Source organism: Xenopus tropicalis, chromosome 10 (genome assembly GCF_000004195.4).
Source record: "Xenopus tropicalis strain Nigerian chromosome 10, UCB_Xtro_10.0, whole genome shotgun sequence".
In the NCBI taxonomy this organism is placed as follows: Eukaryota; Metazoa; Chordata; class Amphibia; order Anura; family Pipidae; genus Xenopus; species Xenopus tropicalis.
Genome location: NC_030686.2, coordinates 8,574,348 through 8,594,438, shown reverse-complemented (window position 1 = coordinate 8,594,438; position 20,091 = coordinate 8,574,348). Strand labels below are relative to the sequence as shown.

General features: G+C 43.3%; 3 protein-coding genes across 3 annotated transcripts in view; all 3 read right to left on the bottom strand.

The window, feature by feature from the left end:
* The window catches only part of col15a1 (collagen, type XV, alpha 1), a 29,614-nt gene extending 18,671 nt beyond the window's left edge, over positions 1-10,943 (bottom strand). The window contains exons 1-5 of the mRNA XM_031894749.1: positions 10,282-10,943; positions 8,484-8,896; positions 2,695-2,815; positions 704-756; positions 262-315 (exon numbers count right to left, since the gene is read on the bottom strand). Of these exons, the coding sequence (XP_031750609.1) occupies positions 262-315; positions 704-756; positions 2,695-2,815; positions 8,484-8,896; positions 10,282-10,444 (804 nt within the window). The 5' untranslated portion in view covers positions 10,445-10,943. The remainder of the gene's footprint in view (positions 1-261; positions 316-703; positions 757-2,694; positions 2,816-8,483; positions 8,897-10,281) is intronic.
* A 3,357-nt stretch (positions 10,944-14,300) lies between these two features.
* Positions 14,301-16,710, bottom strand: LOC116408029 (ADP-ribosylation factor-like). The gene has a single exon (XM_031894750.1). The coding sequence runs from the start codon at positions 15,185-15,187 to the stop codon at positions 14,621-14,623; it is 567 nt and encodes a 188-aa protein (XP_031750610.1). The 5' UTR covers positions 15,188-16,710; the 3' UTR covers positions 14,301-14,620.
* A 1,602-nt stretch (positions 16,711-18,312) lies between these two features.
* Positions 18,313-19,791, bottom strand: arf11l.2 (ADP-ribosylation factor-like 11 gene2). Its single transcript, XM_004918690.2, has one exon. The coding sequence runs from the start codon at positions 19,483-19,485 to the stop codon at positions 18,919-18,921; it is 567 nt and encodes a 188-aa protein (XP_004918747.2). The 5' UTR covers positions 19,486-19,791; the 3' UTR covers positions 18,313-18,918.
* Positions 19,792-20,091: the final 300 nt, after the last annotated feature.

Below are 20,091 nucleotides of genomic sequence, written 5' to 3'. Positions count from 1 at the left end.
AACACAGGTGCAATGGTATCCATTTTGGCAAATCAGGCACAATTGCATCAGTTGCAGTGCAATTGCATCAATAGAATCACCTGGTTATGTCCACAACCATACTGGAATTCTGGGTGCATTGTGGGGAAATAATGGAATTAAAATGCACTCAAAATTGCACTTTGCTCACTGCCTTTAGTGATTGTGCCCTATGGTGTTTTTGCACTTAATAAATGACCCCTAGCAATGGACAACCTGCCCTTGCCAATGGCCACTACCAACCTTTAATCCTGGAGGCCCAGGTACAGCAGGACAGGTACAGCCTGAGAGATTGAGCTGGTGAGATATGAAAGGTATAAAAAGTAAGCATTACATCTGTGATGGGATGAAGCCATGAATGTACAACCTGAGGTCCTAGCTTATTACATTGCATTATCCCCATGGAAATGATATAATGGAACCATGTACCAACTCCCTAACTTTTAGATACTCTGAATACTGAATCTTTCCTGAATACAGTATCAAGTTTTTTTGCATTTGACAATTCCAGATATTGGAGTTTGTTTATTTAGATTTGCCACGATCCACAGATTCAGTCCGGGCCTGTCTCGGAATGGCTGCCATATATCATTCTGAGATTGAACTTTCAAGCCCTTTACACTAAGATATGCCCTTTACATGGAAACGGAGCAGCCATAGGCAGATCTAATAAAACCACATTTACCTTGTCAGGGCCTGAATCCGAAATTCTGATTGGCAGTGTCACCCCTTGTGGTCCTGGGCAGAGAGGGAAAAAAACGTAGCATGAAAAACTTTATAAAAACAAGAAGAAGGGATGAAAGGGTGGAAAATAAGAATGTGCCAGTGCATTATACTCCTCGTAATATAGAAGGAATGTGCTTAGAAAATATCAGGCTCATTTACAGAGAAATTCCCCCCCAGACCCTACTAGTCCCGCCCATCTGAGCCACTTCCTATAGCCGCTGCCTATCCTACAGTGCAAAGGAGGCAGCAGGAAGTGGTTTAGATGGGCGGGACTAGTTTTGGGGGAAATTTCTCAGTAACTGAGCCTGATGCCCAGACCTGAACCTCCCAGGGCACTGCCACGATCCACCGGTCTCCCTCTCCGACACCATAGATAAGTTTCATTTAGGCGCGTTCGGGAAAGGGGTTGGAGGGTGTTGGGGGCCCCTGCAGGGTGGGTGTGAAGGTAGCGGGGGCCATTGTGGGGTGCAGGGGCCCCTGAGGCAGAAGCCCCGGTGGGCCCTGCACCCCCAGTCCGACCCTGAGGATAGGAACCAATCAGCCGCTAGACTGACCTGATGATTCTTGTGACTGCAGGGCTGTGATTGGCTATCCTCCCCCTACTGTGCTTCTGGCAGGGACCGTTAAGACACGCCCACCCCTCATTTAAAACTCAGACAAGGACCATAGCAGATCTATAGGGAGCTCCAATAGAGGGGCCAGTTATAAAGATAATTTTAGGCCCAAGGTAAAACCAGCCCCATATATTATTCATTATTACCTACAAGATTTTATTTTATGCTATATGCACATCATATATAAGCGGCTTGCGTTTAATGTTACTGTTCCCTTCTTTCTACAGTAGGCCTGTAGCCAGCAATCACTACTCAGCCTGAGATTGTGCTTGCCTATGGCTAAAGCTTTATATTTAAGTTAAATGATAGATAACATTATAGTACCTGACTATGCACTCTATCACTGTAATGTAAGGGGGGGGGGCTTCTTCTATAAAAACCCCAGCAGCCAAAGGGTATCTCTGCAAAGAATAGTTTTCTCCCCATCAGAGAGCTCCATTAACCTGAGCCACAATGTCTCTCATTTATACATGTGGTTATGGCCTAAGGGTTGCGAAAATCGGCGGACGGATTCATAAAATATTAAATGGGGGAAGGCAGCAATTTTTCCCCCTAACCAGGGTCGGACTGGGGGTTGCAGGGCCCACCAGGGCTCCCACCCCAGGGACCCTGCAGGTCCCCCCACCGGTCGCGTCCCCTAACCCCCCCCACACAGGCCCCCCTAACCCCCCGCAGGGTCCCCCACCCGACGTCCTCATCGAGTGCCCAATAATTTAACGCATCAGGAGAGGAACAGTCGGGCAGGGGGAGCACCGGCAAGGGTCGGGTCTGGGCCGCCGGGGCCCACTAGGACCAGGGCCCACCCCGGTGTCCCGGTGGCCCAGTCCGACCCTGTCCCTAACGATTAATTTACAATTTCCTATCACTTTACAGGAAAGTGTTTAATGATTGGGCACATTTATCAGTTAAAGGGGTCTTAATGATTTTCCTCGCTGAAAGAAATCATTAAAACATGAATGGATCAGTATGTGGCAACCCAAAAATTGAGTGCTCATTATTAAAGAGATACCGACACCAGAAATTAATTTTTTTTTTTACATGTCATGCCCAATGCTTTTACATTACATAAGTAATGTTCCTCTATGAGGGGGCGGCCATATTTGTGCATCAGGAGTCCATTCATATTAGAAACTATAACTGATAGGCTGAGAAGGGGCAGTTTCGAAACCACGAAAATCCAAATGTTGGTAAATCTGCCCCTAAGAGTTTGAAAATGAAAGCCCCATCACAGGTGCAATTTAGCCCCTTTCAGATAAACAAAGTGGAGCAATTTGTGGGCAAAGGGTGAGTTATAATAATTATAAACAGATTACATGCAATCAATACACAGACTTACCAAGATCCTCATTTCCCACAATGCTTTCCTGAAGACTAAAATCTTCTTCCTCCTCATCGCTCTTGGGTTTATCGGCATCGGGCAGTGATGTTGCGCTCTGTGGTATCGATTCAGCAAATTCCTGTGTATGTCATAAAGAAAAAAGGCTTCAGAACCTTACAAGACTACCAGCACCAACTCTTTACAGGAGAAGGAAAGGTACAATCACTGTAGGGTTCTAAATGTTAGGCGCCCCCCCCAGTGATTGTAATCACTTACCTTTAAATCACATTCTGGGTTGGACTGGGGGGTGCAGGGCCCACTAAGACTGCTGCCACAGGTGCCCTCGCCGGCTACATCCCCTGCACCCCCTAGGGGCCCCCGGAGCACCCCCTGACCCCCATAGGGGCCCCCGCTGAGCCTCCCTAACCCTTGCAGGGGTCCCGCCCGATGTCCTCCCCTGAACACACGAAAGTTTAGCGCGTCACGGGAGGAACACCATCGGCCAGTGGAACACCAGAAAAGGGTCGGGTCTGGGGCACTGGGATTCACTGGGTTTTTTCCCGGTGTCCCGGCGGCCCAGTCCAACCCTGATCACATTGCTATATTTGAAAACAAGTTTTCCATATAAATATGTATAGATTCATGGTCAGACTGGGCCGGTGGGACACTGGGATCCGATCCTTGCTGGGTGCTCTGGGGGGCGCAAATTTCCCTCTCCCGATGGTACTAAGTATGCACGCTCAAGGGAGTTGGGTGAGCGGCGGGGGCTGGGGGGTGTGTGGGGCCCCTGCGGTGGCAGCCCCGGTGGGCCCTGCACCCCCCAGTCTGACCCTGGATAGGTTGGTGATGCTACAGCAGGGGTGGGCAAACTATGGGTCTGCCGATTCCTGATTGGTGCGTGTGACGTCTGGAGGATGCTGGGGGTGAGCTGAAGGATGCTGGGGGGAGCTGGAGGATGCTGGGGGGAGCTGAAGGATGCTGGGGGGAGCTGGAGGATGTTGGGGATGATGCTGGGGTGGGGAGCTGCAGGATGCTGGGTGGGATGCTGGGGGGAGCTAAAGGATGCAGGGGGGCGCTGGAAGATAGTTACATAGTTACATAGTTACATAGTTACATAGGGTTGAAAAAAGACCTGTGTCCATCAAGTTCAACCCATCCAAGTAAACCCAGCACACCTAACCCACACCTACCAATCTATACACTCACATACATAAACTATAAATACAACCACTAGTACTAACTGTAGATATTAGTATCACAATAGCCTTGGATATTCTGATTGATCAAGAACTCATCCAGGCCCCTCTTAAAGGCATTAACAGAATCTGCCATTACCACATCACTAGGAAGGGCATTCCATAACCTCACTGCCCTCACCGTGAAAAACCACCTACGCTGCTTCAAATGGAAACTCCTTTCCTCTAATCTAAAGGGGTGACCTCTGGTGCGTTGATTGTTTTTATGGGAAAAAAGAACATCCCCCAACTGCCTATAATCCCCTCTAATGTACTTGTACAGAGTAATCATGTCCCCTCGCAAGCGCCTCTTTCCAGAGAAAACAACCCCCAACCTCGACAGTCTAACCTCATAGTTTAAATCTTCCATCCCCTTAACCAGTTTAGTTGCACGTCTCTGCACTCTCTCCAGCTCATTAATATCCTTCTTAAGGACTGGAGCCCAAAACTGCACTGCATACTCAAGGTGAGGCCTTACCAGGGACCTATAAAGGGGCAAAATTATGTTCTCATCCCTTGAGTCAATGCCCTTTTTTATACAAGACAGCACTTTATTTGCTTTAGTAGCCACAGAATGACACTGCCTGGAATTAGACAACTTGTTATCAACAAAAACCCCTAGATCCTTCTCCATTAAGGATACCCCCAACACACTACCATTCAGTAGATAGTTTGCGTTTATATTATTTCTACCAAAGTGCATAACTTTGCACTTATCAACATTGAACCTCATTTTCCAGTTTGCTGCCCAGTTATCTAATTTTGTCAAATCGCTCTGCAAAGCGGCAGCATCCTGCATGGAACTTATAGTTTTGCACAATTTAGTGTCATCAGCAAAAATAGAAACAGTACTCTCTATGCCCACCTCCAGGTCATTAATAAACAAGTTAAACAGCAAAGGCCCAAGGACTGACCCCTGCGGTACTCCACTAACCACACTGGTCCAATTAGAAAATGTTCCATTTACAACCACTCTTTGTACTCTATCCTTCAGCCAGTTCTCTATCCAATTACAAATATTATGTTCTAGGCCAATATTCCTTAATTTGATCATTAACCTTCTGTGAGGTACTGTATCAAACGCTTTAGCAAAGTCCAAGTAGATGACATCAACTGCCATTCCAGCATCAAGGTTCCTACTCACCTCCTCATAAAAGGCAACTAAATTAGTCTGGCAAGATCTGTTACGCATAAAACCATGCTGGCACAAACTAATAGTATTGTGAACTGCAATGTATTCAAGTACCCTATCCCTTATTACCCCTTCCAAAAGTTTTCCTACTACTGATGTCAGACTAACAGGCCTATAGTTTTCAGGCTGAGAACGGGATCCCTTTTTAAATAACGGCACCACATTAGCAATCCGCCAGTCTCTTGGCACCATGCCAGACCTCAATGAATCCTGAAAAATTAAGTGAAGAGGTTTGGCAATCACAGCGCTCAGCTCATTTAATACCCTGGGATGAATCCCATCCGGCCCTGGACCTTTGTTTACCTTTACATGTTCAAGTCTCTTTTGAATTTCCTCCCGAGTGACCCATGCGTCAGTAGCTAAATTACTAGAACTGGGCATATTACAAGGGAAGCCTTCATTATCTGGCTCCTCAGATGTATAGACAGATGAAAAATAAGAGTTCAAAATTTCAGCTTTTTCCCCGTTCTCATCAACCAACGTACCCCCCCGTGATAATAAAGTTCCCACCCCTTCTTGCTTCATTTTTTTACTATTCACATAATTAAAAAATAATTTTGGATTCTTTTTACTCCTAGCTGCAATATCCCTTTCCATCTCTATTTTAGCTTGCCTGATAGCTTTTTTGCTGCTTTATTTGCTTCCTTGTACCTGATGAAAGTTTCCGCTGTCCCAGCTAACTTGAATGCCCTAAAAGCACGTTTTTTCTTACCAACCTCGACAATAACACTTTTATTCAGCCATAAAGGTTTTGCTTTGCGATGCCTCTCCTTGCTTACTAGGGGGATATACTGTTGTGTATACCTACAAAGCAATGTTTTAAAGATGTTCCATTTTCCTTCTGTGTCTAACCCCATGAAAAGCCTTTCCCAGTTGACACATTGCAGAGATGCCCTTATACTGGCAAAGTCTGCACGTCTAAAATTGAGTGTTTTAGTTACTCCCTTATAGCGCTGTCTCTGCAGCATTATCTCAAAGGAGACCATGTTGTGATCACTGTTCCCCAAATGCTCACCCACACAAATGTTAGAGATGAGTTCATTATTATTAGAAATCACCAGGTCCAAAATAGCGTCATTCCTAGTGGGTTCTTGAACCGCCTGAAATAAAAAGTTGTCATTTAGCATATTTACAAACCTACTAGCTTTTTCTGACTTAGCCACCCCATTACTCCAGTCAATGTCCGGATAATTAAAGTCCCCCATAACAACAACTTGACCCAATTTTGAAGCCTCCTCCATTTGCAACAATAGCTGGGCCTCATCCCCCTCATCTATACGGGGTGGTTTGTAACATACACCAATGATCATTTTCTTTGTGACCTTCAGCCCTACTGAAATTTCTACCCAAAGAGATTCGACGTTTTCATTGGTAATGTCTTTATTACATGGCTTTAAGTCTGACTTTACGTAAAGACAAACCCCTCCACCCTTTTTAATCTCTCTGTCCCTCCTAAAAAGTGTATAACCATTTAAATTCACAGCCCAGTCGCATTTATCATCCCACCAGGTCTCAGTGATACCTATTAAATCATAATTTTCAATACATGCAATAGCTTGCAGCTCCCCTAATTTACCCGACAAGCTACGCGCATTAGCCAGCATGCAGCGGAGATTATTACTTCTCCCCCTGATGTTTACATTAGCTAAGGGAGAATTAGAGCTAAGGCAATTATGAGACTGCTTTCCTTGTAACGGAAGCTCCTTATCTGATAAACTATATGCCCCCCCCACTCCTCCCCCACAACCCTTTGCTAGTCCCCCTACCCCGTCTACACTAATTTTCCCATGGAATTCTAGCTCACCCACCCCCCCCTTGTCTAGTTTAAACACTCCTCCAACCTCTTAACCATTCTCTCCCCTAGATGTTGGGGAGGATGCTGGGGGGGAGCTGCAGGATGCTGGGGAGCTGAGCTGAGAGGCCCCGTGATTTTTGATGAAGTCAATGTGGCCCCTGAGCCAAAAAGTTTGCCCACCCCTGTGCTACAGCAAATTCTTTGCCGCTTTTTTTAAAGTATAATTCTCTCGCAGTTGACGATGTTATTTAACAAGGCTCTAGAACACAAAACTTATAACATCCCTGCCTGTAAACATTTATTGGAGGACTGAATTCTGCCACTTGCAAGTAATTCTAAAAATCCTTGGATTATGGCAAAGTACCCTGGTTGGCAGACCTTAGTCCTCCCTCCCTGGCCTCTCTCCTACCTTAAATACAATACAGTCAGGGCCAGGGGAGGAGGGACTGGTCAAAAGATTTTTCTACAGGGGGCCGGCGGGACCAAGTTACCCCGCTGACCCTGGTAGTGCAGAAATACAGTTTATTCAGGGAAGTAATTCAGTTTGATGGGGTTACATATTGGCTGCACCAGTGCTATGTATCTTTCACTTTATACATAAAATACAAAGCAAAACACCTTTGAAATCAATAAACACTGGGGTTTAGATTCAAAATCACAAGCCAATTATATGTTTCCATCTATAGAGTTGGAACTGAGCGGGGATGTGATGAGCTTTGGACTTTGCTCTTTGGCCATTTTTCAAGATGACTGTGTGATAACAGAGGCTAAGAAATTTCTCTTCATTACAGGAATTAAGGCGGCACACAGGCTTGTCCAACTGTTGTTCAACACAATGTGGTCCCATCAGGGAAGCCATCAGAATGTGTGGGGCCCGCACAGTGCTCTGCGCTGTCATTGCTTGATATGAAAGTTATGTACGTTTTACGTACTGTTTTATTATTACAGAGGTGGGGATATCGGGAGAAGATCTGCTCGCTTGGCGACATCGCCAAGCGAGCGGATCTGAAGGTGTATGGGCACCTTTAAGGAATTTGTTCCCAGAATCCCTTTGACTTACATCCATGCCCTTGTGATTACAGAGGTTTACAAATCATAACCGCAGAATAGGAATGTTAGCATCTCTCACACAGAGCTATAAATGTTGTAAAGTATATGAGACCCATCAGGTGTTCAGAAATATATAAAAAGCAGTGGAGCGGTGGAGCTCTAGGGGGCTGGAATGCATTGCGTGATGCTTATCTGGGCTGGCATCGGCATTCATGGGGAACAGTGGGCCCTTAGCTGGGGGGGGGACAGGGTGGGGCAGGAGTGGTGGGCAACTTGCTTGGGTTTTCCAGCGGGCCCCACCTCCCCCAGTCCAACACTGTTCTGCATTCAACTCCATCTTACCTGGACCATGAAAGGGACTACTCTCATACCACCATACCAATACTCTGTATCATTATGGGTGTACCACAGATCATCTGGCTACTACATTTTCTTAAAAACAATTCGAAACCTTGCCTTTTTCATGTTTTATGTCTATATAGTCAGTTAAGAACAACTAAATTAAAACTGTGTTGCATATACTGGACATACTTACTTGACCATCAGGAAGGGGATCCTGGTAAGATGTTGTTCTCAGGAGTTGGGTGGTCTCATGTAGAGCCACATAAGGTGTAGTTATCGCCTTGGTGTGTTGTTCTGTTGTAGTTTCAATATAGTTAGGGGTCTCATTCAACTCATTTCTAGGCGTTTCTCTTTCTTTTGCCTTTATATTACCAACTGTTGGAGCAATCTCCTTCAGGGTTGTAGGCCCCTGTGTCGTGGCTGTGGTTGTCTTCATGGCTGTAGTAGTAGGCTTTACAGAAGTAGTGGTTTGTTTCTGGGTTACTGGATGGTCTGTCTGGGGAATAGTCTCTTTGTTTACTTCCGGAGGTACCGTAAAGTGAGGCATCTCTGGCAGGGGAGGTGGAGTTAGCTTGATGCTTTCAGTTTTCTCATCAAGCTCATTGTCTGTTAAGGAGGTACATTAGTTAACGTAGGGGTAGGGGTTAAATTACAAGCAGAAGCATGGACTTAATTCACTTACTGTGACCATTGAGCCTTGGGACCAAATAAGAAGGCACTTTAATCCCAGATTCAGTTCAGGATGAATTTGAGCCTTTTTCTGCAATATTCAGATTCTGCTAAATCCAAGGGCCTGGCCGAACTGAATCCAAAGCCTTTAGACCATGTGATAACCCAAAGTGCGTTTCCCCCCCCACACATTTTTATACTCCTGGTTTCAGTTAATCTGACACAGAAGATTCAAGAGGAACTTCGGCTTCTATAAAAATATTTAAAGAGCCCCACACAGCACAGAAACCCCTAATATCCCTATCCCTGTAATCTGTTCCTTCCAACAGTAGGAATAAATACCATTTTTATATGCTGAAATCCAGCTGCAAAACTGTTCTTCTCTTTCTGCATCATTTGTAATCCTGGCAGGGGAGGAGGGACTAAAACACTGATGTTACACATTGTAACAACTTCTCCACAGCTTACAGACAGCATGCAGGAACTACATAACCCACAATGCATTGCACTGGGATGTTCCTTTCCTTATTGACATCACGTGTGCAGCAGGGAATTGTGGGATTGGGAGGAGGCAGGCTGAGGGACAGGCGCTACTGTTACAGTTTATTTGAGTCACAAAGTAGTCAGCCAGATCAGCAGGGGAACAGGGGGCGGGGCTTAGGGAACAGGGGGCGGGGCTTAGGGAACTGTTCCAAACCAGATTATTACATTAAACACAATGAAAAGGCTGCATATTGTTTAATTGATGTATATTGCAAAGTTGCTTGAAATTATGTTTACTTTTCAAAAAGCTCCCTTTCAGTATTTGGCCGAACCCCCCAAAAAATAGGATTTGGCTCATCCCTTGGACCAAGACAGCACGAGCAACAAAATGGAATCCAGAGAAGGGTAAAAGTAGTGAGTCATATGTTGTTTTCATACAAAACGTTCTCAATTCATATCATTAGACCTTAGATTAAGACTTATGTTTTCCTTAATGTCTCAATTCATTTATTTATTCCTTTATTAATTGTGACCTGTGTGCATTAGGAATGATCACATAGATAACCCATAATCACAAATATCAGCACCTTTTTAGGGAAATAAATAATAGTCTTAGATATGAATTTAATATGAATTTAGAACATCTTGTGTAAGTAAGTATCAGTGTATCCGTAATGCAATGGAAACAAAGGCTGAAAGGAAAAGGCAAGGTGCCATGATTAGGAATACATACAGATAAGACAAGTGATAATGAGCTCTGGAATAAGGGTTTTATCTGAATAATCCTTTGCAAACAGCTACCCCCAAAGAGGCACCCACCCCGCCGCCCCCTGCTGTACCTGAGTCCTCAAAAGTGGGCGAAGGGCTTGTGGGTTTTGGAGTAGTGATCTCTTTTTCCTTGGACCGGTCCGCAAATATTAGCCACTGAGCCTGTGCCGGGAGGAGATGGTTCATTGTTATTAGTGCAATAACTAACAGGGTCCTGCATCCCATTCTTTCCATGGTAGATAATGAGGATCCCAGGTTCTGCAACACAGGTTTTCTGTAGTCTTTGTGAATAGAAAAAAAAGAATCTGCCAGTGTAACCTTTGGCACCTAGTGTTCTTATCATCGGTGTAATGCAACACGCCCTGAGCTCACCTTTCATCCTGGAGGATAATCTGGAATGCTCATGGAATTACCCCAAGCATATCTTTGCTGTACCTGGATCTGTGCAGGTGTTTGTGAGATATATATATATATTTAATACATGGTCACATAGAGCAGACAGACTGTTAGCACTAATGCACAATACTCCATAACTGTCTGATAAATGGCAATAAATACCTTGGCCAGTTGACACGCCCAGTCTGATACCTATAAGGAATTTACATGCAAACATATACAATGTACAATGACTGGCCTGTGTTGGACTTCTTTCTGCTAAAAGATGTTTTGCCTCTTGTGAAAATATATTATTTCAGCCCAGACAAGATATGTTCTTGAGTTTTTCAAGCTACTGTATATCTTATCATTAAACATTGGCTCATTTAGGATACAAAAAGTTTGCCAGGCAAATGGCAATTACAAAGCTTTTCCGTGAACAAAGAACACGAACATTTGGTAAGCTGCTAAACCAAGAGTCTATCGGAACCTGGCTACCTACTGCTTCTTTAATTGTATTCTTCCAATCCTCCTCCTCCAAGAATGTCCAAGAACTATACATGGCCTATTATGACCAAGAGATCTATGCTGGTGGGACCATCTGCTCCTAGTAGAGCCACCCAAGCTAGACAGGTTGAAGGGCATAAGACAAGTGGAGGGGGGCTCTATAGACATGGTGAAGCCATTCCCCTAGGGGAGATAACCCTGAGGAGAAACCATTTAGTTTTAGAACTAGAGGAATAGAAAGCAAACAGAACTAGAGGTTTAGAACTAGAGGAATAGAAAGCAAAAAGAACGAGAGCTTTAGAACTAGAGTAATAGAAAGCAAAAAGAACTAGAGCTTTAGAACTAGAAGAATAGAAAGCAATTAGATCTAGAGCTTAAAGGAGAAGGAAAGGCTAAGTCACTTGGGGGTGCCAAAATGTTAAGCACCCCCAAGTGACTTAGAGTGCCTACCTTGTACCCCGGGCTGGTGCCCCTGTACGGAGGGAATAGCACCAGCCCGGGGCACCTGTAGACACCGCTTCCTCCTTCCTTTGCGCGCTGCCGGCGAAATCCGCCGGCGTATACGCAGTAGAGTGAAAAGCCGACTTTAATGTTTAAGTTCGGCTTTTCACTCTACTGCGCATGCGCGCGCAAGCGAGGAGGAAGGAGGAAGCGCCGGCAGCTACCCCGGGCTGGTGCTGTTCCCTCCGTACAGGGGCACCAGCCCGGGGTAAAAGGTAGGCGTTCTAAGTCACTTGGGGGTGCCTAACATTTTGGCACCCCCAAGTGACTTAGCCTTTCCTTCTCCTTTAAGAACGAGAGGAATAGAAAGCAATTAGATCTAGAGCTTAAGAACTAGAGGAATAGAAAGCAAACTGAACTGGAGCTTTAGAACTTGAGGATTATAAAGCAAACAGAACTAGAGCTTTAGAACTAGAAGAATAAAAAGCAAAAATAACTAGATCTTTAGAACTAGAGTAATAGAAAGCAAAAAGAACTAGAGCTTTAGAACTAGAGGAATAGAAAGCATAATGAACTAAAGCTTTAGAACTAGAGGAATAGAAAGCAAAAAGAACGAGAGCTTTAGAACTAAAGGAATAGAAAGCAAAAAGAACTAGAGCTTTAGAACTAGAGGAATAGAAAGCAAAAAGAACGAGAGCTTTGGAACTAGAGGAATAGAAAGCAAAAAGAACGAGAGCTTTAGAACTAGGGGAATAGAAGGCAAAAAGAACGAGAGCTTTAGAACTAGAGGAATAGAAAGCAAAAAGAACGAGAGCTTTAGAACTAGAGGAATAGAAAGCAAAAAGAACTAGAACTTTAGAACTAGAGAAATAAAAAGCAAAAAGAACGAGAGCTTTAGAACTGGAGGAATAGAAAGCAAAAAGAACTACAGCTTTAGAACTAGAGGAATAGAAAGCAAAAAGAACTAGAGCTTTAGAACTGGAGGAATAGAAAGCAAAAAGAACTAGAGCTTTAGAACTGGAGGAATAGAAAGCAAAAAGAACTAGAGCTTTAGAACTAGAGGAATAGAAAGCATAATGAACTAAAGCTTTAGAACTAGAGGAATAGAAAGCAAAAAGAACGAGAGCTTTAGAACTAAAGGAATAGAAAGCAAAAAGAACTAGAGCTTTAGAACTAGAGGAATAGAAAGCAAAAAGAACGAGAGCTTTGGAACTAGAGGAATAGAAAGCAAAAAGAACGAGAGCTTTAGAACTAGGGGAATAGAAGGCAAAAAGAACGAGAGCTTTAGAACTAGAGGAATAGAAAGCAAAAAGAACGAGAGCTTTAGAACTAGAGGAATAGAAAGCAAAAAGAACTAGAACTTTAGAACTAGAGAAATAAAAAGCAAAAAGAACGAGAGCTTTAGAACTGGAGGAATAGAAAGCAAAAAGAACTACAGCTTTAGAACTAGAGGAATAGAAAGCAAAAAGAACTAGAGCTTTAGAACTGGAGGAATAGAAAGCAAAAAGAACTAGAGCTTTAGAACTGGAGGAATAGAAAGCAAAAAGAACTAGAGCTTTAGAACTGGAGGAATAGAAAGCAAAAAGAACAAGCGATTTGGAACTAGAGGAATAAAAAGCAAACAGAACTAGAGCTGTAGAACAAGAGGAATAAAAAGCAAAAGGAACTACAGCTTTAATCAATTCCATAAGAATACTTGATGATCCTACACCTGCCTACATGCCCACTGCTTCCCCCTCCACCACTAAAACTATTCTGATTTGCTGTTAGTTAAATTTTGGCCTCAACCATCCACATTCGTACTTCATCATTCCTTCCTTTGTGACCACTTTTTCCCAATTCCTTTATAATTAATACATACCCTGTATTATTCCTTTTTCTTGTTATTCTTTATCCACCTCAACTTTTTGCTTGCCGGGTTTACCGGTTCCTAGGAACTCCTCTCTCTAATAAAACAGGGGTCCAGGGTTCCCTGTTGATCCCCCCTGTTGTGTTTAGTAGCAAATTCAATAGATTAGTAGCACTTCCAATACTTCTATGAGCACTCTCTCAACTGCCTTCTCTTATCTGTGCTCATAACATTATTCATGTGTATTCATCTAACAATATTTCTTGTCCACCTAAACTCCCCCTCCCATTGTTGACATTTCCCTCTTTCCTCCTCTTTCAAATTGCTTAATATTCCTATCACTCATCAACAATCTCCAATTCTCCAGTTCCATTATTCACATTTACCTATAGACTCCTTTTTCAATTTTGAACCTTAATTCCTAACTAGGATGTATTAACATCTGGGAAGGCCCTGAGCAGTGCCTCCCCCCACCCAACCTACTCTAGGTCCAACTCTTAATACCCTAACGTCCACACCAGCCTCTCTAAGGGCTACAGGACCACTGGGAACCCACAGCCCCCGCACTGCTCTTATAGTAATCCTCCACTGGATCCTATTAACACAATAAAGCATAAAACTGGTTCAAAAATCTGCTTTTGCAAATGATTTATATTAACCTAAACCATGTTAAGTCTTTGTTGTCTTTGTTTTTTAATGTTTTTTCCAAAAATGTATCTTTTATTAGAAAATAAACATTGATTTGACTATATTTATAGAATAAAAACAGCACAGAAATAATAACGAGAGACACAGCATATCCGAGAGTGATAGCATACAACAGTTTCTAACCACAGGCAGCCTACAGCCTTACTAAGGCTTTTCAGAAGGGGGTGAGATTTGTACTTCAGCAATATCTACAAAGGTCTCTGGCTGCATATAAGAAAGTTGTGCAGAGAAGCAGAATATTGGGTATCTTCTATTCCAATACATCCAAGTCACTGTTGGTCAGTCTGTGATTCTCTGCCTGATGATCTCCTATTTATCATTGCTTTCCAATCAAATTAGCAGATGTCCCAATGTCTTTCCCCAAAGGCACAATAAGTAGCCATGGTTTTAGCATTGTTATAATATTCTGAATATCAGTAGTGCATTATATGTGTTTTCGAAGAACAGAGAACACAGATTGGGCCAGATACCTGCATCAATTGGTTTCTCAGTGTCTAAACAAGATTGCAGCTGAAGCTATGTCTCTGCTCTTAGGACCTGGTATTTTGGAACTGTTTCACCAAGTTTGTGAATACTTCCAGGCCCTCCACAAGTCCATCCCCAGTAGTTGCACAACAGCCCTGCACGTGCCATGGGTGGCCTTGTATCTTCGGCAAGCCTAATTCTTCTGCCACCTCCATTGGCCTCCTGGCACCGGGAAGATCCTGTTTATTGGCCATCACCACAAATGGGACACCTCTCATTTCGTCAGTGTCCAGAATGGCTTCCAGCTCCAGCCTGGCTTCCTGGAACCTCTCACAGTCAGCACTGTCCACAATAAAGACCAGGCCATCTGTGTTGGTTAAATAATAATTCCAAAGGGGTTTAAGCTTCGCCTGATACCCCATATCCCATACAGTGAAGGACACGTCACTCATGGGCTCCAGTGTCTCAACGTTGAATCCGATGGTGGGGATTGTAGTGACGGTCTTATTAAACTTTAGTTTGTACAGGACTGTGGTTTTGCCAGCTGCATCCAGACCCAGCATGATGATTCTGGCCTTGGTGCCAATGAAGCCCATAAGGGCTTGGTAGAGGGAACTAAAGAGATTGCCCATGGCTGCTGCTTCTATAGTGATGTCCTCCCTCTTGATAGTTTTGCTGAGGATCTTCTTGCCTCTGATTCTTTTACTGGGGATCTGCCAGCTCTTTTTAGTGCCTTCTCTGGAGATCTGCCTGCTCTCTTTGGACTCTGTAATGAGCTTTGCCTGCTGCTCCCATTATATATACCCATCCTTCCCTGCCAGATAGCACTTGGTGCAAGGTAATAAAGACGCTGTGACTGCAGGAATTCCCTGCCCCGCTCTGTCATTCTGTGCTCTGTTGGAGGAATTTACAACAACCTGTTCTGACACAAACAGTGATGACAGAAGCAAAGGAAGTGACATCAAGCAAAAGGGAACATCGAAGCCAACTTTATTTCAAACTGAAGTTTAACAAAAATACACTGTTTTCAAAAGCACCAAGAACAACTACTCACATCCTACAGTATAACAACAACAGAAGCGCCATGTGTTGTCTGTATGTACTGTATGAGAATTCTGCATTACAGTAAGGTCTAAGAAGCAAGTCTTGCATGGCCTATTACAACCAAGAGATCTATGCTGGTGGGACCATCTGCTCCTAGTAGAGCCACCCAAGCTAGACAGGTTGAAGGGCAGGGGTCACAGGAAAAGTGGCCCATAAGACAAGTGGAGGGGGGCTCTATAGACATGGTGAAGCCATTCCCCCAGGGCAGATATCCCTAAGGAGAAACCATTTGCTATAGGGTCAAAAGGAGGCAGTACTCTCTGCACTAATCACTGTAGGCCCATTCCCTACAAGCTTTGAAATAAGTTAGGAATAGAAAGCAAAAATAACTAGAGCTTTAGAACTGGAGGAATAGAAAGCAAAGAGAACTAGATCTTTAGAACTAGAGTAACACAAAGCAAAGAGAACTAGAGCTTTAGATCTAGAGGAATAGAAAGCAAACAGAACTAGAGCTTTAGAACTAGAGGAATAGAAAGCAAATAGAACGAGAGCTTTAGAACTAGAGGAATAGAAAGCAAAAAGAACTAGAGCTCTAGAACTAGAGGAATAGAAAGCAAAAAGAACTAGAAGTGAAGTACTGTTACTTAAAGTTCAGCCTCAACAATTCACATTCATACTTCAGCGTTCCTTCCTCCATATTACCCTTAATACTTTCTGTGTTACTGATCCACAATATTTTTGACCACTTTTTCCCAATTCCTTTATAATTAAGACATACCCTTTCAGATGGTCCTGTATTCTTCTTTTTTCTTGTTATTCTTTATCCACCTCAACTTTTTGCTTCCTGGCTTTACCGGTCCCCAGGAACTCCTCTCTGAGTTATCGTCTAATAAAACAGGGGTCCAGGGTTCCCTGTTTATCCCCACTTGTGTTGTGTTTAGTGGCAAATTCAATAGATTAGTAGCACTGCCATAATACTATGAGCACTCTCTCAACTGCCTTTTCTTCTCTGTGCTCATAACATTATTTACCATTCCAATTCATTCTTCCTAGTTCTCTACAAACTGCTCTGTTGTGTATTCATGTAACAATATTTCTTGTCCACCTAAACTCCCCCTCCCATTGTTGACATTTCCCTCTAGACTCCTCTTTCAAATTGCTTAATATTCCTATCACTCATCAACAATCTCCAATTCTCCAGTTCCATTATTCACATTCACTTATAGACTCCTTTTTCAATTTCGAACCTTAATTCTTAATTAGGATGTACTTACTCTAGGTCCACCCCTGGTACCCTGATGTCCACCCCTGATACCCTTGTACAAATTGAACCTTAACCCGCACACCCTTAGCTCTCCAAAAAAACACTCACCGCTCGGTGCACAATGCCCAGGGGGATCGGCACCCCCTCCACAGACTCCAAACAAATAGCAGTGGCACTCAAGAGCTTCAAGCGGGACTAGCCCTTAAAATTCTTTATTGCGGAAAAACATGCAACGTTTCGAGGCAAAAACCGCCCCTTTGTCAAGCATACCCCTGATACCCTGACATCCACCCCTGATACCCTGACATCCACCCCTGATACCCTGACGTCCACCCCTGATACCCTGACGTCCACCCCTGATATCCTGACGTCCACCCCTGATACCCGGACATCCACCCCTGATACCCTGACGTCCACCCCTGATACCCTGACGTCCACCCCTGATACCCTGCCGTCCACCCCTGATACCCTGACATCCACCCCAGCCTCACTAAGGGCTACTGCAGCCCCTGGAACCCACAGCCCCCGCACTACCCTTATAATAATCCTCCCTGGATCCTATTAATATAATAAAGCATAAAACTGGTTGACAAATCTGCTTTTGCAATTGATTAATATTAACCTAAACCATGTCCAGTTTGTCTTTGTTTTTTAAAGTTTTTTTTTTCAAATATTTGCCTTTCTATTCTATCTCTTGCCATAATGGATTTTAAAATATTATCTGCTTATTGGATGGATGGGTGGGGAATAAAAAGCTGATATTCTCTTGGGCTACATTATTATTTTTATTGTTACTTTTAATTGTTTATCTTCTCCTATTTATCTTTCCATAATGCCTGGTTGCTAGAGTAAGTGGTACCCAACAACCACATAGCAACAATAATTCCAAAGTAGAGAGCAATAAAACAAAAATCAAATGAATTAAAGAACCAAAAAGTGGCTCTAGTTGCAGATTGTATTAGAACATATTTTTAAGTGAACTGTCCCTTTAAAACACTTAACTTTAATCACTTCACCTTCTTGTTTCATCCTCAATGTTTTAATATCTCCTATCCACCTGTTTCCCCTTATATGTTTCACATTACAATATACATTTTTAGCTGTTTTAATTATGGTTTCATGATTGCTTAATATTCCATATTTGGTGAACTTGTCTAAAATCACCCTATTTAGTGCAGCTGGACATGTTATATAAACTCACATTCTACTTCTCTTCCAGATGGCATGTTTATTGATAAAGTAAGTGTCCTTGCTGTGTTTTTCTGCACTGCTGGTTCAGACTCTAAAAACAATGTAGCTAATGACAGCTCTTCTGCAGTCAAGACTCCTTTTTGACAATGCCTTTTGCAACATTTTTTTTCAACAGTCAGAACCAGCAATGCAGAGAATAGAAAGGGACTTTCAGGAGCAAGTAGATTTGCAAATAAAACCTAAAGCTTTTGTATACACTTCATTAACATGTAATTTAATTGTACATTGGATGGTTCACAATAAGTGCAAAAATGTTCTTTTTCCCCGTAATGTATAAATGTATCTTTTATTAGAAAATAAACATTAATTTGACTATATTTATAGAATAAAAACAGCACAGAAATAATAACGAGAGACACAGCATATCTGAGAGTGATAACATACAACAGTTTCTAACCACAGGCAGCCTACAGCCTTACTAAGGCTTTTCAGAAGGGGGTGAGATTTGTAGTTCAGCAATATCTACAAAGGTCTCTGGCTGCATATAGGAAAGTTGCGCAGAGAAGCAGAATATTGGGTATCTTCTATTCCAATACACCCAAGTCACTGTTGGTCAGTCTGTGATTCTCTGCCTGATGCTCTCCTATTTATCATTGCTTTCCAATTAAATTAGCAGATGTCCCAATGTCTTTCCCCAAATGCACAATAAGTAGCCATGGTCTCAGCATTGTTATAATAATCTGAATATCAGTAGTGCATTATATGTGTTTTCAGTGAACGGAGAACACAGATTGGGCCAGATACCTGCATCAATTGGTTTCCCAGTGTCTAAACAAGATTGCAGCTGAAGCTGGGTCTCTGCTCTTAGGACCTGGTATTTTGGAACTGTTTCACCAAGTTTGTGAATACTTCCAGGCCCTCCACAAGTCCATCCCCAGTAGTTGCACAACAGCCCTGCACGTGCCACGGGTGGCCTTGTATCTTCGGCAAGCCTAATTCTTCTGCCACCTCCATTGGCCTCCTGGAACCGGGAAGATCCTGTTTATTGGCCATCACCACAAATGGGACACCTCTCATTTCGTCAGTGTCCAGAATGGCTTCCAGCTCCAGCCTGGCTTCCTGGAACCTCTCACAGTCAGCACTGTCCACAACAAAGACCAGGCCATCTGCGTTGGTGAAATAATACTTCCAAAGGGCTCTAATCCTTCCCTGACCCCCCACATCCCATACAGTGAAGGACACGTTATGCATGGGCTCCACTGTCTCAACGTTGAATCCAATGGTGGGGATTGTAGTGACGGTCTCATTAAACTTTAGTTTGTACAGGACTGTGGTTTTGCCAGCTGCATCCAGACCCAGCATAATGATTCTGGCCTTGGTGCCATGGAAGCCCATAAGGATTTGGTAGAGGGAACTAAAGAGATTGCCCATGGCTGCTGCTTCTATAGTGATGTGCTCCCTTTTGATAGTTTTGCTGAGGATCTTCTGGCCTCTGATTCTTTTACTGGGGATCTGCCAGCTCTTTTTAGTGCCTTCTCTGGAGATCTGCCTGCTCTCTTTGGACTCTGTAATGAGCTTTGCCTGCTGCTCCCATTATATATACCCATCCTTCCCTGACAGATAGCACTTGGTGCAAGGTAATAAAGACGCTGTGACTGCAGGAATTCCCTGCCCTGCTCTGTCATTCTGTGCTCTGTTGGAGGAATTTACAACAACCTGTTCTGACACAAACAGTGATGACAGAAGCAAAGGAAGTGACATCAAGCAAAAGGGACCTCAGAGCCAACTTTATTTCAAACTGAAGTTTAACAAAAATACACTGTTTTCAAAAGCACCGAGAATGTGCACAAACATGTTTTTGTTATAACAACAGAAAGGTGATGTAAGCATTGCTTCACTGCTAGTATATTTTGTGTAAGGCATGAAGGTTAATGTTCTTCACTCAGGCTGTTGCTGAACTACAACTACTCCCATCCTGCAGTTTAACAACAACAGAAGTGACATGTGTTGTCTGTATGTACTGTATGAGAATTCTGC